At 43.4% G+C, this 20283-nt stretch overlaps 1 protein-coding gene across 12 annotated transcripts in view; it reads right to left on the reverse strand.

Moving 5' to 3' along the window:
• RBM39 (RNA binding motif protein 39) overlaps positions 1-20283 on the reverse strand; it is a 28969-nt gene that overhangs the window by 1595 nt on the left and 7091 nt on the right. For 5 of the 12 annotated variants that reach the window (XM_050313434.1, XM_050313436.1, XM_050313438.1 and 2 more), the window contains 13 exons: positions 19553-19747; positions 15364-15740; positions 14392-14457; positions 14237-14290; positions 13092-13209; positions 12416-12568; positions 11747-11884; positions 10251-10316; positions 9047-9251; positions 8769-8846; positions 3346-3378; positions 2208-2283; positions 1973-2078 (listed from right to left, as the gene is read on the reverse strand). In XM_050313434.1, the coding sequence (XP_050169391.1) occupies positions 1973-2078; positions 2208-2283; positions 3346-3378; positions 8769-8846; positions 9047-9251; positions 10251-10316; positions 11747-11884; positions 12416-12568; positions 13092-13209; positions 14237-14290; positions 14392-14457; positions 15364-15620 (1350 nt within the window). In that variant the 5' untranslated portion in view covers positions 15621-15740; positions 19553-19747. Of the gene's footprint in view, positions 1-1972; positions 2079-2207; positions 2284-3345; positions 7223-8768; positions 8847-9046; positions 9252-10250; positions 10317-11746; positions 11885-12415; positions 12569-13091; positions 13210-14236; positions 14291-14391; positions 14458-15363; positions 15741-19552; positions 19748-20283 lie in introns of those variants that run through there. The other 7 variants (XM_050313439.1, XR_007628737.1, XR_007628739.1 and 4 more) reach the window with 7 other exon arrangements.

The following is a 20283-nucleotide window of genomic DNA, read 5'->3' on the forward strand; positions in this document are numbered from 1 at the left end:
TACTGTAACAATTCTCCTACGTGAACTTCAGCATCTTTACTTGAAGGAGGACTGAGGCAAAGGGAAAACCCCATCCCAGCAGGGCAGAGAGCCTGAGATGGTCCCCAAGGTGAAGGACAGACTGATCTCTTGGCCAGAGATACCTGGAGTTTCCCATCTGTAAATTAAGCACTGTGCCTCCCTAATCCGGAGAACTCCAACAATCACATCCAACAACTCCGAGACACACAGATGCCCACAGTAATGTGTGGCATTTTTCTGGCTGCCTGCTTAAAAATAGACCACCATCAGTAATTCCTGAACCAGATCAGATTCTAGCTGAAAGAGGTTTTTCAGGACAATAATATATTAAGAAACAGACTTCCCTGTAGCAGCCTTTGCCAGCCTCTACTAACTCTTCCCACTGATCTGGCTCATTCCTTGCTCGGGGGCTGCTGATGAAGGCACTAAGCAATGAACACACAGCTCTGCTCTCAGCCCCCTCCTGCAAAGGCACCCAGGCTGCCCAAACCCCAAAATGAGGGACAGCAGCACAAAGCCGTGGTTTCCCTTGACCCCCCAGTGCAGCACACGAGCCCTGACAGCCTCAGTGTGCCACTCTGGCTGGGACAGAGCCCTGAACGTGCTCAGAATCTCAGCCTGCAAAACAGAACAGCACAAGGGAACTTGGGTTCACATCCAGTATTTTTAAATATCTGTGGGTGTTTTATATCTGGGTCATCGCTACTGTAACAAAACAGCTTTTGTTTTTTATGAAACATTTAACTCATGACACAGTAGCTGTAATTTGTTCTTTTAAATCCACTTGCTAATGTAAAATAGAATTGCAGCTCCATGTGCTCAGAACATATGTGAGGTATACTGAGGGCTGGTGCATTTTTGAGGGGGTTGTGTGATGAGTTTTTTGTTTGGTGTTTAGTTATTGCCCTTGGGGGGGTGTTCTGGACTGCTGACTGGGTCTTTTTATCTGTCAGAGAACAGTGATCTCTCAGTAACAGACACACACTGGGAAAGGTTTCTGCCTCCCAACAGTCCAACACAGCAGTGATCTTGAAGATTACAAGGTGCCAGGGACACAGTAGCTCCCACCTGAACCCCCTGCAGCCCCTGGGAAAGTGTTTCAGGTGACACTGTGGCAGCTGCACAGTGACAGCAATGCTCAGGGAGTGCCAAGTGCATCACCAGGGCAGAACAACCCCACCTAAACAGGCTGGGACAGCAGGATGGGTTCCAGGCATGGAACACAACAGGACACCTGCAGGGCCTGAAGGGTAGAAATCAGCCTGTCAGACCATCCGAAAACTGAACTTCAGTCTGGGCTGTGAATTCTTTATAAAAGGGGTTCCAAATGACCAAATTTATTTACAGACCTTCCAAAGTTTATGTATTCTAAGAGCTGAAATACAGGGAAGAGGTAACTAAACCTGGGGATTCTGTCAACACAATGAAGAAAAATACATTCACCTGTGTAAGATGCAGGTATGAATCTGGAATTCCGTTCTAGCTCCAGGCCCTCAGACTGTCCCCCTGCAGGTTTTAACATCACCAGTGACCACAACTGTTCCCCAGCCTGGGATGAGGCTCCCCTTTCCTGCACACCCCCATTCTGCTGCAGGAGGGGCCCCCTGTGAAACCTGGGCTGTCCAGGAAGAGCAAACTGGAAGTCCCTGACTTGGGGGAAATGCAGAGCTTAGGAGAAAAGCCAAAGGCCTGGAGTGGTCACTACTCTTCAGCCACAGAACTTCAGCTGGGTACATCTGCAAGAGCAGCAGCAAACTGCTCATACCCACAGCAGTTACACTCAGTGATTCACAAGGAGGGAACACCAACACCCTGGACAAACTGCAAAGTTGCTTCAAGAAATTTTGGTTCAGTTTAGGGAAAAAACTCCGTATTTGCAATGCTCCCTCTAGAGGAAATAAAGCAACAGAACTGCTGAGAGCTGCTCAGTGTCCCCCAGAACCAGGCATACCTGAGCTGAGTTTTTGTCTACATAGATGTGGATAACTCCTCCATGTTTGTTACATTCCTCAATCACATCATCTTTAATTTCTGTGTCCCAGCCAGCTTCTTCTTCACTGCATGGGGGGTAAGAAAAACAGGACAGAGATATCACTCAGACACAATCCAGCCCAAACCCATCAAACACACTCCCTTCTCACACGTCACAGTCATCAACAAATGCCACACAGCGACAAATCACTTACGTTTGAGGATTAAACATGTTGGAAAGCTGGAAGCACTGTGTTGCAAGTGGTTGTACAGAAGCAGCTGCAGCCAGAACTGTTGCAATGGAAAAAAAAATACCAGTTACATATCTAGGAACCCACCATGCATAGCTGTAGCTTAAATGAGCATCTCCTATCTGTTTACAATCCCAGCATTCAGCCACAGCAGAAACAGTTCTGACTAAACAGAAACTGAAGGCAGGAAAGCAAAATTCACAACGAGACAGTACCAATGATAGATCCATTTACACTGATCAATACCAACACCAGCATGTGTGAACCACGGTTGAAGATGAAAAGTGAAAAGATAACCCTGTACATTGATTTTGGCAGATTTTCCAATTAAACATTAAAAGGCAGAGACACATGCATCTTCACCTGCATCTGAAAGGTCTGCCTGAGTTGTATGCCAGCAGCACCTTTAATGTTTTGCTCCTCATGGAAGCTCAGGAGAGTGGCACCTCTCCAGCTGACACAGTAAGGGACAGAGACCTTGGTGAATTCTCAAACCTGTTTTAAGCACCTTCAATTATGGTTCAAAAGTGCATCTGCACTTCTGTCCCTTGAAAATGCAGATTATAGGTAACGTTTGACAACAAAAATTATGAATGTTTAACTGTAGGATAGATCTGTACTCCTTCCCTGTAACTATGAACTTCCTGCTTGTCCTTTCTTGCTGCTCCTCATGGAAATACACATATCAAACACTGTCCCACAGGTGCCCTTCCACAGGGAGTGTGGAGCTGGAATAATGGCCCTCTCCCCCTGCACTGCACACATTTAGGGTTGTGCAGTCAGATAATGAACAACTCAGACAGTAACTCCAGCTCCTGATTCCCAAATGACCCCTCTAAGCAAGGAGAACCCCCCAGCCACACCTAAACCCACAACCACCACCCCACATGTTTTCTTGGCCTAACACGTGTTAGGAATGTTCCCAACCCAGAGGAAATGCTACAAAGAATTTCCACTCCAAAATCAATCACAGATGACTCCCCACAGACATCTACAGAATAAAAAGGCCTCAGTGTGGGCAAACTCTGCACCACAAGCATTTCACTTACAGCCATCTGCAACAGGACCTACTAATTACAACTCACATCAAACACTAGTTTACCTTCATTCTGCTGAGACAGTCTCGTTTGTAAATCTAAAGAAAAATACAGAGAAGTTAATTAGTATGTTTGGTACCATCTCTGCCTGCCAGCCAGGTTGTTTAGCTTGTACTTCTGTGGTTAAGAGCTTATTCCAGTGCCTCAACCCACTCTCACAGTTCCTCTCTAGCTGTGAGTGGTTTCACTGATTTCAGCTCCTCAGCTGGGCCATTCTGCACTTGACAAGATTCCATGACCACAAAGGTCAGTGGATGTCCCAGAGAAACAACACCTTCAAAGGACATGTCCTTTAATTCAATGTACCCCCCTCTCCTTGCCTTTGCTCTGCTTCAACTCTTTACAATTCATTTCCAGGAGAAAACAATTACAGCAATTCTGACAGGCAATAGAGGTCTGACATCTTTATTAACAGAAAGCAGTTAGGCACAGCTACAGAAACCTGACATTCTCAAAGCAGTTGTCAAATTTCATTCTGAGTAGAATAAGGTGGTATTTCACCCACTATCTTTCCATACAGATGTCATAATGACAAAAGAACCTTTGGTACTTTTCAAACTCAAAACATTTTCTAAGAGCTGAGAACATTTAATTTGCCTAGGAAACACTACTTACTTGTTTAGCAACATTCAGCTGTCCTAATTTGAAATGATGGGAGCAAACAAATGCAGACTTTCTAGCCATGACAACACTCAACGTCTACCTCAACAGAAAATTCAGAATTCAAGAACTGTAAGCATGAGCCCCTTCAGTAATTTCCCTTTAGCACAGACACGAGGAGTGAGAAGACTGAAGTAAACCATCATCTTAATTCACTGGTTTAGAGAGCAGCACAGTGACGGACACCAAGCAAGCTTCCAAGCTGACCTGGAAACACCCGAGGGCATCAGGTGCAAACATAATTTTGCCTTTCTAATAAACCCTCCTCAACAACACTGGAGAACCAAGAGGAGTGAATTTTTCTCTTTATCTTCCTCAAGTGCCTTCCAAAGAACACATACTGAAAAGCAAGACTGGAAGGAGCAAGCTCTGCAGGCCAAGCTGTAACAAGAGCTGGCTGAGTTTGGCATCTTTTCCATCCAGATCTGAACACAAAGAAAACCTCACCTCATAGAGGGAGAAGTATCGTAACAGCAAAGGCTATTTTAGCCTGTATTCTCTGCAGAAACTACAAGGATTTGGCCAATCTGTAACTAATGACCTCATTAATTCTCATACCTGTTTGAAAACAAAGGTGTTTAAAACCTCTGAACTCCCTCACTTTAGAGGACAGACACTCTCCCTCTGCAACTGTGACCCAACTGCACAGCACATCACGTCCAGCTGGGTCAGCTGGGGCTCCAGAGCCGAACGCTCCAGAATTCCTGCACCAAAGCTGCACATACCACCAGTGCAAAGTCTGGCCAGGGCCAAGAGCCAGAACAGCTGTAAACACAGGAAAAAATCAGCTGCCCCTGTCTTGTGCAACAGGTTTATCAGTTAATTATCTACCACTCTGAAACAGAACCTGCTGTTCACCAGATCTTTCATCAGCTCACTGAATTCTTTTGTTGCTCGTGACTGAAGAATGGTCCTTTCCTCTCGCTTCTAAAATCACTCACAATTCAGAAATTCACTGTCTCTCTTTACTGTCAACTCTTTCCCTACATGTAGTTTTAAATAATATGTGGCAACTAAAATTAACACATCTTTTGAGTTCAGATCTAAGTAACTTTTCCAGTGTGTTCTGTGTATATAACCTCTTTGGCCTGATGGGAGTACATGCTCAGTGCACAGGGGACAGCAGAAATACAGAAACACCTACCAAACACTTTGTGTCTTAACACAAAACCAAGTTGTGTGTTTATTTTGAAATCCAGATGGCTTTAAATAGGCCAAAGCCTGCCCAGTAATGCCCAGCATCCCAAGCCATGACTGTAAGAGAACAGAGACCAAGCAGAGGTTCCATATGGTAACACCTAGATAACCTTCTTTGGCAGCACACCTTCCCAATCTTCCAAAAACAGACAGCTCCTTCCACCAGAATGGAATACTTTGCCCCAGAAAGCATTAGAGGAATGCTCTATAGGCTGAATATTATAAGTTTCACATGTTCAGACAGAGAACAGGGTACACAGCTCCAACTATTCAGCTTTCATTCCTTTTCCTGCGGGAATAATGGTCAAGTTGTCAGGCCTCCTGTAAAACTGATTCTTGAGCTGCCTGAGTTTGGCTGAACCCTGCTGAGGGTGGCTGATCAGAGCTGTTCCTGGCTGTGTAGCTTGTCTCAGGTGCTGGGTGTGCTGCCTGCAGGAGCACAGCTGACCCTTACAAGGCATCAGCTGCCTCATACCTGTCACCCAAACTGCAGCATTTAGGTATTTTCCTCCTCCTGGGCAACCCTTCACTGCTCATCTCCCAGGCTACATAACTGGAATGTGATTTAACCCCAAAGAGGTGAACAATATACAACACCCCAATAACTCTTACTGACAGCACCTCTGTGCTCACTCACCTCACCCCTACTCTTCACTGTGGTTTTTCATCTAAGTGCTAAACAAGATAAGCCCAACACCTGAATTCTGGCTTCAACAGCAGCCTCTCACCTTCCCAGCTTTCACCTGCAAAAAATCCTCTGAGCCAGCTTCTTTACACCCCCTGTACTCCCCACTTCTCTGGCATAGTAACCTGCCAGAGCTCAGTGAGAAGAGCTCTGCTCCTGCTCCTCTGCCAGGGACTGTGAGCCTTGAGATGCAGTTCCTCTGACAGGATGCTACACTTTCATAATATTCTCCAGTTTACCCCTCTCTTCAGTGTGACTTCTGCAGGAGTGAAGTCAAGACAGTAACAGGACCAGAATCTGGCCAGATGGCATTTTCCTCCCATACAGATAGAGTTAGATGTTCCAGCTATACACAACATCACACTGTAAATGCTTACGGACAATACCAGAGATGAGATCTCATGTTTCACACATCTATTCCCTCACTCATTTCATGGGAGTGGGAACTCCTCTGAACTGTTTAAATTCAGCTCTTCTAGCTTTGCTTCTACCTTGGGAATATATATATTTTTTTTAATTTCTATTTTTTTATTTTACTACATATTCCTAGCCTACCCTCCTCAAATTCCAACCTTTATGACCAGTGTACCCACTAAAAACTTGAGGCAATGAGATACTTTTAGAAACACCCTGGGAACAGTTTTTCATTCACCTGAGCCCTGCTTTGTTTTTGTTCTCCAAGAGTTGTAAACCTCCATCTGTCCTTTCATGTATTTTACAATGTCTAGCTCAGTCTGACTGTTGGCAGATAAATCTCTTTGTATCTGTTTCCCAATCTAAAAATATTCTTTTGTTGTTAATCCTTTCTCCTATTCTTCATAGGCTGTGTGCTTATTCCTTATTTCTTTGAGGTAGTTAATCCCCCAGGTTCAGTGTGGAGCCCATTTTTAATGGGGTTTTTTCTTCTTTCTGTGTCATACAGACCCAGTACAGCATTAGAATGTGGAACAGAAGAACTCCTCACATCCTGCCTGTTCAAACACCCCGATTTGCTCAGACCAGATGACTTTATTGCCTTGTTTCTTCAACCATTGCTTTTGAAATCACAAGCCTTAGTTACAGACCTGTTTGTTTATCCTTTCATTTAAACATGAGCAACTCATGATCCCTCAAGTCAATGGTCATTTCTATTCTCATCCATAACATCTTCATTACTTACCCAAATGAGTTTAAAATAGCATCCCCTCTTCATGAGTCAGTGAGTGTTTGATGAAGAAATTTGTCGGATATCACATCCAGGAATATCTGGGCCCCACCATTATTACTAGCAATTCTTCTCCAATCTGTATCAGGGAAGTTAAAGTCTCCCACAATGACATAATTCCTGGTAGTAATTTTCTCTAACAAGAGTAAAGAGATCTTTAATCCATAACCAAATCTCACTTCGGGGATACCTCATGACTCTATAGCAGTAAAAAGCTTTATCTTTTTCCAAAGTTACTTCAATTTGCACATGTCTGCATTATTCCTTTTGTACAATACCAGTGGAATAAACAGTGCTACCCCTACCACTTTCATTTCTACAGTTGCTCAACATGCACCTTCTTCAAACACCTGTATTCAGCCTTATCATTTATTTCTGAGCCAGGTTGTCTCACGCTGATTCCACCTATCTGAAAAGTTCTGCATCAGACATTTCTGGCCATATTCTTCATTTGGTGAGCTTGGTGAGATTTTTTGGCCTTGCTTGTTTCAAATGGGGGTGGGGAAAGGATTGGTTTTTTTTTAAATACTCCTCTCATTTCTAATTGCCTACACCTGTTTCCACTGTATCACCTGCATTAACAGCAATCTGACTTCAGTAGCAGTGACCTTTCCTTCTCTTTCTGGTCTAGGAACACTTTTCCCTTACCTCTGTGCCTTTCTCATCCTTTTCTTCTCTAACAGACAGCCAACATTTTCCTTTCACTAGCCAGTTCTTTTCCTTTCAAGGGCACATCTCTAGAACAATCCTATTATATTCTTTTAGCAGCTGTCTAAAGCTTTACATGTGTGCTCTTCACAGGACTGCACCTGACCTTCAGTAACACGATCCAGGCCTATCTTATTAAGTCTGAATCCCTTCTGTCACAAACTCTGCTGGAAGGCAAACACAGCAATGCCAACTATTCTTTGCTACTTTCTCACATGTTCCAGCATTTAGTTATTTGTGACACTGAGTCTTTTCTACTGCTATGACAGTTGAATGTTCTCTGTTCTTAGTATTAATCAAAGGTAACAAAATGAAGAAACCCTGATCTCCTGTGGGAGGTTACTCACTGCTCTAGTCCTGAAGACCACTGTTCAGGCCAGTAAGAATCAGCAGCAGCAATCCCATCCTCAGCCTCACTCCAGCATACCCACCTGCACAACACACCGACAGCTCCAGCCAAATCCAAGCAGCACGTCTCCCGACATGCAGTGTCCTTCCTCCCAGGACACACACTGGGTGTATCTAACACTGCACTGCCACCCTGGGGACACGGCCCCCATCAAGTCCCCACAACTTCCTTGCCCCTGGAACAGCTCAGGCTTTTCATAGGGGGCAATGCCCTTCAAATCTGGGCCTGCCATCGTTAGCAGTCAACATTTCCAGTGCAGTAGAACTTACAAGTCCCCATTAGCACACAGAATAGTACTGTTAGAGATGAAGGCTTGGGATGAATCAGGTGAACTACAACAGATTTGCAAGAATCCTGCAAAGTGAATCACAGCCATCCCAACTGTGATAGATACACTGTCCCTGGTTATCTGCTTACGGAGTTGCAGCATTTTACAGTGTGCAAAACACGCTGCAATACCTGTGTTTTCATTTTAAAAGATCACAAAACATATTAAAGTACCTCTAAGCACAGAATAATAAAGCATAAAGTAATTCTGAAAAATAAATAGGCCATCACTTCTTACCTGTCACAGCTCCAAAGGCCAAAGAGCCGCTCATCTGCAGAGCCTGCTGTGCAGCTGGGGGAATCTGCAAACCAGTACCTGCAACACAACACAGTGACCATGAGCAGGCACTGCCACTCAGTCAGGGATGCACTAACACAAGGATCAGACATCTTAGTGTTGTCAAAAGACTAGAGAAACCATTTCATGCATCTATCCCAAGTTCTGTGGGGGAGGTTAATTCAAACTCTGCAAACTTGTGTATTTTTTGCACATTTCCTACTGAACATCACACACACCTTCTGCAAGTCTTGCCATCAGCTGAAGGCGACCAGTTGTTCCCAAGTCAATTCCAGTCCGCTCCAGCTCATCGCTGTCCAAGAAGGAGCTGGCACTGGAAGCATCGGTACGCTCAGTGACATGGCCCACTTTCATCGGCCTCCCAGCCAGCTCAAATCCATTCAGTTGTTCCAAGGCCTTTTTGGCACACTCAGAGTCTGAGAACTGTAGATTGGAAAATGGGAAATTCAGTAATACTGCCTACAGGATTCAGCAACACTTCTACTGTATGCAATATCCACAATTACAGAAACACAAACTCTTTACGATAACAGCAACAAGCTTAAATATGTTCTGTATTTTTAATCGAAACCAAACACACAGATTTTGGTATTTACTGTCTCATATTCAGGTAATGTATTTAAACATCATTATAGTTCAAGCTACAGCATCTAGATACTGCAATCAACAGAAGTCTTGGCCTGCAGTTCTCTTGAAAGAGTGACAGTCACTTTCTTTGTAACCTTACAACTGCCATGGTATTTACTGGTTATTCCTAACAGATGTTCTGCTTTATGCTGTGAAACATCAAAACAAACATACAAACATTTTATCAGTGTTAAAACCGTCAAGTCTGAACTATATAGTTAGTTTGGTTTCATTTGTGTCCAAGTGCCAGAGGTCCCAGCCGAGACTTTTGTCCCCATGACAAATTGCCAGGTCAGTCAAGAAACTCAAGTTCACAAAATTGTGTACCTGAGGGCAAAGAGGAGAGACGTTTTCAACTGAAAGTTTCACCTTCTAAAGTTTTATGTCCCACAAAAAGCTCAAATTCCATCATTTTCACAACTGTGAAAAAAGCCAGTCTTTACCAGCGTCTTTGCCTGCAGAAGGCAGCATTTGCTTTCCCAGGCACTGACTCCAAAGGAAACTATTCCCACCTAAACACGTCCACTGTTCACCCACAATACCCACACAAGTGGCAGAAACAAAGAAAAGGGGCAGTGCTGTGTGTCCTCTACATGACACTTCTAAAATGGGACCTGACAGAGATAAAGGAGCAACAGAGTAGCTGCTACCTGGATACAACAGCAATGTGGATTGATAAGGTGTATATACAGCAGATTGCTCTCTACATCTACGTGATAAAGCTCTATATATACATCACTACTGCATGAGGTTACACTCAGAAAGGGCCTGAGAGAGCTGGCAATGCCATCATACCGTGATGAATCCATATCCTTTTGAGCGTCCAGTTTCACTGTCCATCATCAGCTGAATGCTTTCAATCTGAGGGATAAGAATAGAGCTACTTATTAGCAGACATTTTGGAACAACCCACAAGATACCAAAACACCACGTGGAAACAGCCCTGTCAGATACACAGATGTGAATGTGAAACCACTGTTTTTATTGGGTTTTTATCAGTTTCTCATTCCTTCCTCAAGTCAAAATTAGTGTACAGACAGCCAGACAGGTGCTCCAGTACTAAGGCAGGAACAGGTAAACATAAGGGTGCAACATTCCTCATTCAACATTCTAGCAGATCATGAGCACACAGACACATCAGATCCTCACTGAAACATCCTGGTCATGCATCTCACCTGCTGAGAAACTGTTTTACTAGCAAAGCAGTTTGCATGATTTACTAGTAAAACAGTTTGCATGATTGACCAGGGTCTTTAAGGAAGGGCTCTGTATTTTTAATAATTACTGGTATTTGTAAACTAGAAGTTTACAGTGACTGAATTTAAAACACAGTGCTGAGTCATCCATGAGCCATAAAGTAGTGTTTGGAAGAGGCAGCAACACAGAAGTAAGACAGAACTGAGTTAAGGACTGGAATATATGGAATAAGAAGGAAAGACCTTCACAGGTCTACACATAACCCTCCTAAAACTACCTTAATGCTACTGCCAGACCTTGAGAAAACATAAAACCAAACAAGAACTGCAGCCATGTGGATTAAAATCTAATCAACTGGAGCAATTTTCCAGGGTTTTGCACAAGAGATTTAAAGGGATGGGCATACTGGGTTTGAATAATGCATGTGAAAAGCACTGCCACCATATGTATGAAGCAGGGTTCATACCCAAGGACAGTATGAAAAGAACCCAAACATTAATGGGCTTCTTTTTCCCCATTAAGTACCTAACTTTTACCCCAGGTACCTTGGCACAGCAGGGCTAACAGTTATTGTAGCTCCACTGGAAAAGTCTGGATTTGATCTGCTCACTTCCATAATCCTCTCTAAAAATCTGACTGCCATGCTGCAAATTAGCTGATAGATAGTAAAATATCCCAAGACCTCAGCCCCAATTCTGTGCTTTATGCTGTGAAAGGGGCCCTCACTCACAATCACGAGTGGGAAAGGTATTTACAGGTCACAGGAGGAAGATACAACGTAGGGAGTTTTTGGTTTGGTTGTTTTGTTGGTTTTTTTTTCCCTGATCCTTAATTTAGGTACTTCTCAGCTTTCCTTTGTAAGACCTGCCATTCCAATTCACTGGACACCACCAGAAATCAGGGTTCTCATCTGTTCTCCAACACCACCCACGCACCTAAAGCCTGGGAATGTTTATGGGCGCAGCAGTGCAAGAAAGGAACAAATGTTTCGTGGGTGTGAAGCTGAATTATTTGCAGAAGCTGTGAGTGCTCCACAACTAATCAAGGTTTTCCAGATAAACTACCACGACACAACATGCCACATTAACATTTACCCTGCCAAAGGGCTCGAAGATTCCTCGAAGCATATCTTCAGTTATGTTGAAGTGTAAGGATCCCACATAGAGCCTCATGGGACCAGCACTGCCCTTCTGCAGATTATTTGCCATTGCTGCTGCTCTGTTTTTCTCTGCCTAAGAAAAGGAGAAAATAAAAACTCACCTTCTTGTCAGAATTTCATAAAAACCCCTAACATGAGCAGTATGTATCTATCATATCAAAACCAGGCAGGTTCACCACAAAACCACAAGCTATTGTATAATCTGTAGACTATCCATCAGACTTTAAATGAAAATCTACCAAACCCAAGACCATGACCAAGTACAGAGACACAGATTCCAAAAGCCTTCAAACTGAACAACTTCATGCTTGTATCTAGTAAATTAACAGTTTTTACATATGCTGGAAAATATACACAATATAACCTTTAAAATTTCTTTACTACTACTTGCTTAAAATCTGTACCTTCAAAATGCACTTATATCATTTTGGATTGCTTTAATTTGCCTGTCATCAGGGAAACAAAAGTCTATTTATAATTAAATATTCATCCTTGTTAAGGTTTTCCAAACCAATGGTAACCAAACTTTCAAACATTAAGTTCCCCAGCAAGACACGAGAGGCATAACTCAAACTGAACAAAAATGAGATTTACAACCCCTCACCTGTGATGCCTGTACTATGATGGGCACACCCAGGACTCTCTGTCCAGTCAGTCCTATTGCCAGGGGCACTGAACTAACATCAACAAACTCAACATAAGCGATTCCCTTGGAGCGCCTGGAATTTCTATCTGAAATCATTCGCACGTCACGAACCTGAAAGGCAAGAAGAGACAGAAACACTTCAGAGATAAAGGAAAAAACCTAATGCAGCCTGTTCCTGACAGGTATCAATAATGAGGTGATTATTTACCAAGCCAATGGCTCTGTAATTATGCTGGAAATCTATGGCAGCATACAGCTTTAACAAACATATCCCAGAGGCAAGCGAGCACTAAAGCTGCTGTTCAAAGTCAAATGTAGTGTATGACAAAAGTTTTTCAAAATCAGAAGTTAAATGAATTTTCAAGTTACACTATAACTGCCTGAAAAAGACAGAAAATACGGAAAAATTAAGTTGTTTGAATCAGAATTGAACTGACGTGTTTTGCATCACATCATATGAACAATGAACTCCTGAGAAATTACATTTTCATGTTCATCATCATCCACTCCCCTTTGCACAGGTACAGGAAGCTCCACTTGCTTACAGTTCCCAAAATTATCAATCCTGTACTCAAGTTCTACTAGAACAGCTTGAGTCAGAAGTCAGAATCATTTTAACTTCCCTATTAATTACCTTCCCTACTGTAGAGAAAAATTCTTCCAGGTCTCTTGGTCGGATTCTTGCAGCCAACTGCATGCAGAATACTGTTCGAGCATCCCTCTCTTCAGGGGTAAGATTATCAATGGGTTCTCTGCAAAGAGCAAAGTTCAGTTAAAAAATAAACTGAATTAAGCTAACTCATCTCTGGACTGCATGTCAAACACTAAATAATCAGTACTTCCTGGCCTGCTAGTGAAAAACATGCCTCCTATATTTAAAAAAGGCAGGGTTAAGAAGTGAATACCTAATATTAATATGATAATGTATTTGTTTGTGTAACATGACTGAATACCCTGTTTCAATTGTGAGCATTAAATATCCCTGAAAAATTCTATTTTACCTACAGGAGTCCAAACTAATCAGAGGTGCCATTTTGCTGCTGTCCAGAAATGGTCCCAGGGCCACTGTGGAGCTCCCAGTGAGAGATGAGAGGAGAGGCCTCCAGGGTGAACTGGCACAGACTGGCTGTCCAAACTCTCACACAAGTAGTGCCAACCAGGCCTTGCAAACTCACACCTGGCATCTACCCAGTCACTTCAGAGTCACTGCAGCCACTGCATAAGCAATGCTGACACCCATGCAAATGGAATTCCCAGTCCTCAGAGGTTCAGCTTGTTAACTCATAAAAAAGTTCTTGATACCAGAAGCACTAGAATAATTTTACTTCAATACTCAACCACTACCTGAAATTAGATACACCATTTCTAAGGTGTTGAAGCTTCAAATCTAAAAAATAAAAATCTGACTTGTGGTCGAGTACAGGACAGAATTAGCATGCTGGATCCTGGACTAAGTTTTCAGTCATGGAATATGTATTTATATTAATTATATAGATAGCAATCACTGAGAATACACCAGAAAAACTTACACTGAATTATCTCAGTAAGAGTTTGCTAGTCACTAAAAAACAAAACGAGATTGGTTAAATTTAACTGTATTAATGTAAGAGAATAATCTCATTACCAGCATTAACAATGCTCTCCTCTCCTGGCTGTCTAAATGAATTCCAGCATCACTTTTGAGTGTAAGCTGGAGAGCAAGTAGCCATGCATTGTTTCACTATCACTTTCCCAACTTCACTAGGACACAAAAACCCCAACACATGTAAAAAGTCGTACCTAACAGGGCTCTTGTCTTTTCTGAAGGGACTTTTGCTCCTGGAGCGACGTCTGCTAAAAAGAAACAAGATTAGAAGAAAACCTTCAAATACACCACTCTGATTTTAAACAAAACCTATTAATGATGTAATAAAAAGTAGAGAGAAGTCAGAAACCTTAATTTGATGCTGTGAGGCAGACCAATCTTCCCTCTGATGGCACTGTTGAATTTTGGACCGGAACTAGGGCAAAAGAAAAGACAGACATTACTCACCTGAGTACCAAAATTCAGGATTTCCTCTCTGTACTCACATTTTTTACACTCCAAGTGCTCACCCACCCTTGCCCCTGAACTGGGCAGCATTTCCATCAGCAGCACCCAATGCATGCATAATGTTATCAACAGGTCATCAACACATGCAGCCTCCAGACCACCAGGCAGGGAATATGCTCCCCTCTGTTCCACCTACATCACAAAACCCCGGAATATCAGGATTCCAAGAACCGAACTACGGGCCAGCCAGCCAGGGCACATTTGTATGTGCTAACCATTCTGAGCTGCAGTCACAGCTGTAACCATTTTCACCTGGTTTTGTAGCCACATGCAAGTTCTGTGTACTGATGACTGCAAAGCAGGACCTTCATGGCCCGGAGCTCAGCCCCAGAGCTGTGGGCAAAGTGGTGCTGGCAGAATTATTCGCTCAAGTGTAACGTTTTAAAATCCAAAGTTTCACGAAATTTAGGTGCAAGAAGAAACCAAAGCAGCTCCCTGCAGAAATCTGTAAGTGACACACTCACTGATGTTGTCCCAGCTCTCGCCACTGAAGTGCTACAAATATGCAAATGAAGCTTCCTAAAGTTCTTAATGGCCACCAAAGCACAGAGGCAGTGAACCCAGCAGGTACCCTATATATAGACATGTAACCACAGGAGGAATCCAACCTCTTGGCTGAACCTAATTTTAGTTCTCCAGGCTGCACAGAGTCTGTCAGAACTGTAACCTGCCCTTTCCTTCCAGGTTAAGGACAGTCCTTGCTAGTTAAGGTGGCCCATGGGGACAGACAGCCTGTGACACGAGCAGGAAGGCTCATCCTATCGTGTTGTCCCTGAACTTGATCTCCTGGTAGATACAAGGCAAAGAACAACACCTGTTAACATTCTTCCTGTATCTCCAGCGAGCAGAGGCACTGCTGCACAGCCTGAGTGCCATGCACTGGGGCTCTGGCTTTCCAGCTGCACACAACTGATTCTTTCTGCTGCAGCTACCAATTGATGTGACACACCCTGAAAGACACGGCGGGCTGAAGACATTAAGCAGTCTGCCACTAAATCCATTGGGCCAGGCAATTTGTCTGAAAAACGTCTTCTGGCTCCTCAGTGGAGCAGTAATGTTTAAACTCAGCATCCACCACAAGGAGCAGGATGCCCATTTTTAAACGTGTCATGACACAGGTGGAAGCAGTGGGCCAAGATCCAAAACCGTGCTGGCCAGGGTAAAGCAAGGGAAATATGGCCCTGCACAACACTGGAAAAAAAAAATAAAGAAAAAAAAGACCATTTAGAAACTGCTTGTTAAGAACAGATAACTTCTTATTAAGAGAAATTAAGACATAAAACACAGGTACATGTTGAGATGAGATTGCTATTGATCAAACCCAGACTTTTATTGCTTAGGATAAATTACTCTAATTTTCTACTCAAGTCCAGACAAATGACTGCTGGGAACATCCATTCAGGTTCTCCAGTGTCTGTGAAGCTGCTCAAAGCTGCACCTGGAAATGCTGGTATTGATTCCAGAGGCCAGCTTCTTACTTAACATGGGACTACCCTGCACCTTCACACCTCCCAGTACAGAATATGGTGTTTTCCAGTTCAGTTTGAATGCAGCCAGACACAACAATTACAGAACTCCAGAAAACTAATATGCACAGCAACTAAACAACAGTAAATAATTATGAGTTTTTATGGAAATAGTGAGAGAAATGTTTTAAGTGTGTGTCTAAATCTAATGAAAAGAACCCCCAAAACACAAACAACTGGTAAGTAACACTGTAAGAGTTTTCAAATACATGCACAGCTTCTGAGGGGGGAGGGAGAGAAGAGGAAAAAAAGGGGGGGAAAACACACAGCCCACAGCTCCAAGATCTCTTTTCCATTTTCACTCCTGACTAGCAGATTCTTATTTACAGGACTCCATGAAACACTGACAAACCCCAGTGACCTAAAGCCATCCCAGACCACTGAACAGACTGAGCAGAAAAGCTGCCTGGGGCAAGGTGACAGCCCGAGTTACCTTCTCAAGATCCCTCCCCAGCAGGATTCTGCAGGAGCCCTGCTTGTAAAGCTGCAGATCTCAGGGAAAGCCCCTATGGCTGCTGCCCAGCTCCTGCTATCCCCCAGGGCAGTGCCCTGTCACAAGCAATCAATCTTTATGTCAAGGAGTCCCCTTGTCCACAGGGACATGCCTTTCCAAACCTGGGCGATGCCACCCAGCCCAACAACAGTCAGGTCACAAGACACCAGCAAATTATCAGCTCTTACCTGCTCATTCTTATTCAAGACTCCAACAAAACAGTGTTGGACAAGGTAAACTTTGGCCAACAAAATCCAGGGGTATCATGATGAACGTTCAGTGCTCATGTAATAAATCTGTTTTCCCAACAGCTTTGTCCAAATGCTTGGTTTCAGAATAGAAACAGGATGGTCTAAGTGACTTCTACTGTACATTAGCAGTGTCTGGGATTTGCCAGACAAATGTCTAAGTAAGAATTCCCAGTCAAGTTCTTTCTACTAAAAGACCTAATAATGTAGCTGTAAAACACTTACAGAACAACATGTGAGAATAACATTAGAAAAAAACCCTGTCAACATTAGGCAATGCAAGCCAGTCACCCCATTTTAAAAGATTGCAGCACTTAACCACTTTCTGAAGCTTAAGTGACAAATTCCAAGGTTTCAGGTTCTCTGTGGCACTTTCTTCTCCTTTCCTAAAGAATTACCTATACTAGGTTAATTTTCACTGTTGCTGAGATGCCTTTTAACTGGCCCAGCAGCAAAACCATCTCAGTTTACAGGTATCAACTTGAAAAGGAGCTTTTATAAAGCAAATGAGAAAGATCCAAGGAGGAGGAAGAGTAACAAATAAGATAAAATATAAACCATAAAGCATTTTACTCTAGGTGCTGCAGTCAGCTACAATGTTGTCAGCAGTAACCCCATCCCAGAACTGTCTGGACAGTCCCACAAGGAGGGATCCCAGATGCAAATACCTCACCCAGCAAGAGTTACTGGTAGTTACTCTTGAAATGCTGAGCTGATGGCACTGATACAGAGACAATTTCTTCAAATGAAAGCCCCAGTTCTGATAGATCCGAAGTTATCTGATCCAAAGGCAGCCAGTGGTGCAGGAGGCTTCATCTCCAAAACTCCTGTCTCCCTGAAAGTCAGTGCCTGTTATACAGATTTAAAGGTGGGTCTCTGCATTTGATGAGTACCAAACAGGAAATTAGGAGCTCTCAACTCTGGTATCTTCTGAGGCCCTTCTCTTTAACACCTTCTGAGACACAACTAGAACCATCTCAGCTTCTTGTTCACTGTATTTCCAGAGAAATCACCCAGAACAGCTACGGAAAAGTGTCAGAAGAGGGGAAAAAGACCCCTCACAATCATTTACCTTTCTGGCATAACATATCTCGACGCACTAAAACAGGCAGTGGTGGTTGTACTTTTAACCTCTACTTGAGGAAATTATTTTGGAAGACCAGAACACTGGAGCTCCCAAATTTCTCTAGCTGAAGAACCTTTTCACCCAGTGACAACAAAACCTCAAAGAACAAAACTCTCCAACGCAGTTGGGAAAATGCAGCAAGTCCCAACTCTGTGAAGAGATGAAGGACATCCTCTCCCTGCTCCACCACACCAGGGGGGGGGAATGTCAGGCTCCACACACGGAAGGCTCAAGTCTTGGATCAAGGTCCTCTGTGTCTTGAGCCACAATGGCACTGGCACAACCCAAGGAGCTACTGTAACCTTAGAGGTGCCAAAGAGCTGTAGGAAAACAAGCCAACTGTGCAGTGCTGAAATCATCAGAGCAGAGAACAGAGGCTGTGCCAGGCCGGGCACTGAAGTCAAAGCGGGGATGACGAGCTCTGTGAGCCCCACGTGCACAGGATGCCCCTGCTCCTCAGCAGAGCCAGGGGCTGCACCAAGTTCTCGTTATCAGAATGCCCACATCCAGGTGACTTAGCACCAGCTGAGACCCTGAGACCTCAGGCAGTTCTGTTTGCATTCCAAGAGTACGAAAGAGAACGTGTTCCCTGGATTGGGACCCAGCCAAGAAAATCATTCATGTGCTAAAACTGCACAAGCCTGTAATTTATCAGAAGGTAAACACTGTCTGCTCAAACATCTTGAGAGATTTCTCCATCATGCATGACATTACATGTCACGATTTATAAAATACATCCTTTCCAATTGCCTGTTTTTTTTTTTTTTATTGCATTCCCAGACTTGGTAACAGCTGAGATGAGGCCTGGACAACAGCACACACAGGGAGCAGTCTCAGGTTAGTAAGGACAGTCAATCACACAGACCAGTTCCCACTGGTTTTCTGCAAAGAGGCAATAGGGAGTAAAGGGGAGAGTAGGAATACAAACCATCAGAAACAAATACTGATGAAAAAAAAGGTCTTTTGAGAATTGATTTACAACTGCCAGGAACTACTTATAGCAGAGGTTCTGTCCATCTAAATATCCGAGAGGATCGAAAGAGTTCTTTCACAGCCTCTAGACAAGTCTGACAAAAAGTAGGGCAACTATAATGCATGGACATTCCTAAGACAAGATGCTTCCAGTTTGGATGCATAAACATGGGATGTTTTTAAGGTATATGCATTTATGGAGTTAAGTGTTTAAGAGCAGCAAGACCATAAAAATCTTCAGTAATACAAAAACAAGAGTTTATGAGTTTGTAACCAAAGCCATAGACTACCGTTCATTTTTCGACAGCTAAGCTGTCAAGTTTTAAACTGAAGACAGTTTGGACAAGCAGGAAATTTGCTTGTTACTTTGACTGTGTAATGAACTCTGTTTGCCAGTCAGCTGTACACATTCTTTCACTGCTTTTATGTCTTTTATTTTGGCTAAGAACGAAAACCAGCAGGAAAGGGGGATATGTTACTGTCCTCCTCTTTTCCACGCTGTATTTACTGACAATCTTCAAACCTAACCTCTCACTTTCTGAGGTAACTAGTGACCCATTTAGAAAGCAGAGGGTGAAACCTGCAGCTTCCCCATCACCCCATGAAGCAGCACGTGCACCTCAGCACCAATAACCTACTAGGGGCTCCTGTAGCGGCCTCTGAATCTGCGATCTCTGCTCCTGGAGCGGCTGCGTCTGCGCTCTTTGCTTCTGCTCCGTTTCCTTTCCCGGCTCCTGCTCTTCTTCCGCTCCCGGTCCCGGCTCCGTTTGCGTTCCTTGCTCCTGCTTCTCTTTCTGTCATGGCTTCGACTTCGGCTCTTGCTCTTTTTTCTCCTGAGAAAAAACCCACAACTTTGGTTACGCCCCAGCTCAGTGTTATCTGCCCCAAATCCCACAGTTCCCCCAACCTGATGTCAAAGACATCGACAGGAAAAGTTTCCACCTGTTAGTATTTACATGTTATTTTTGTTAAATGGGTGGTTAAGCATGTCAGCAGTCTTGTAACACTCTAAAATCTACAACAGCACATCTTTGGTTTAAATTTCATAATTGCCAGAGAACGCTTCCAGAAGAGTAAAAGGACTTAAAAAACCCCTTCCTGTGTTAGATCTGGTACATACCAGCTGCAGTGCTTCTTGTGGCTTTCAACCACACTTTAAACACAGTATCAAGATTCTAAGATTAAATTATACTTTTACAGCAAAGTAAAACAAAACAACCAAACTAGGAAGACTCAATCTGAGGGAAAGGAAGGGTGGTTAATACTCCCTCTACCATCACTCAACACGCTGTTGAAGAGTTTTCCTTCCCTACTTGCTACTCCTGTTCATAAGCCACTTGCTTTTTTAAGTCTATGCTTGTCACAGGTT

Source organism: Myiozetetes cayanensis, unplaced genomic scaffold (assembly GCF_022539395.1).
Source record: "Myiozetetes cayanensis isolate MyiCay16 unplaced genomic scaffold, myiCay2020 scf19, whole genome shotgun sequence".
Lineage (NCBI taxonomy): Eukaryota > Metazoa > Chordata > Aves > Passeriformes > Tyrannidae > Myiozetetes > Myiozetetes cayanensis.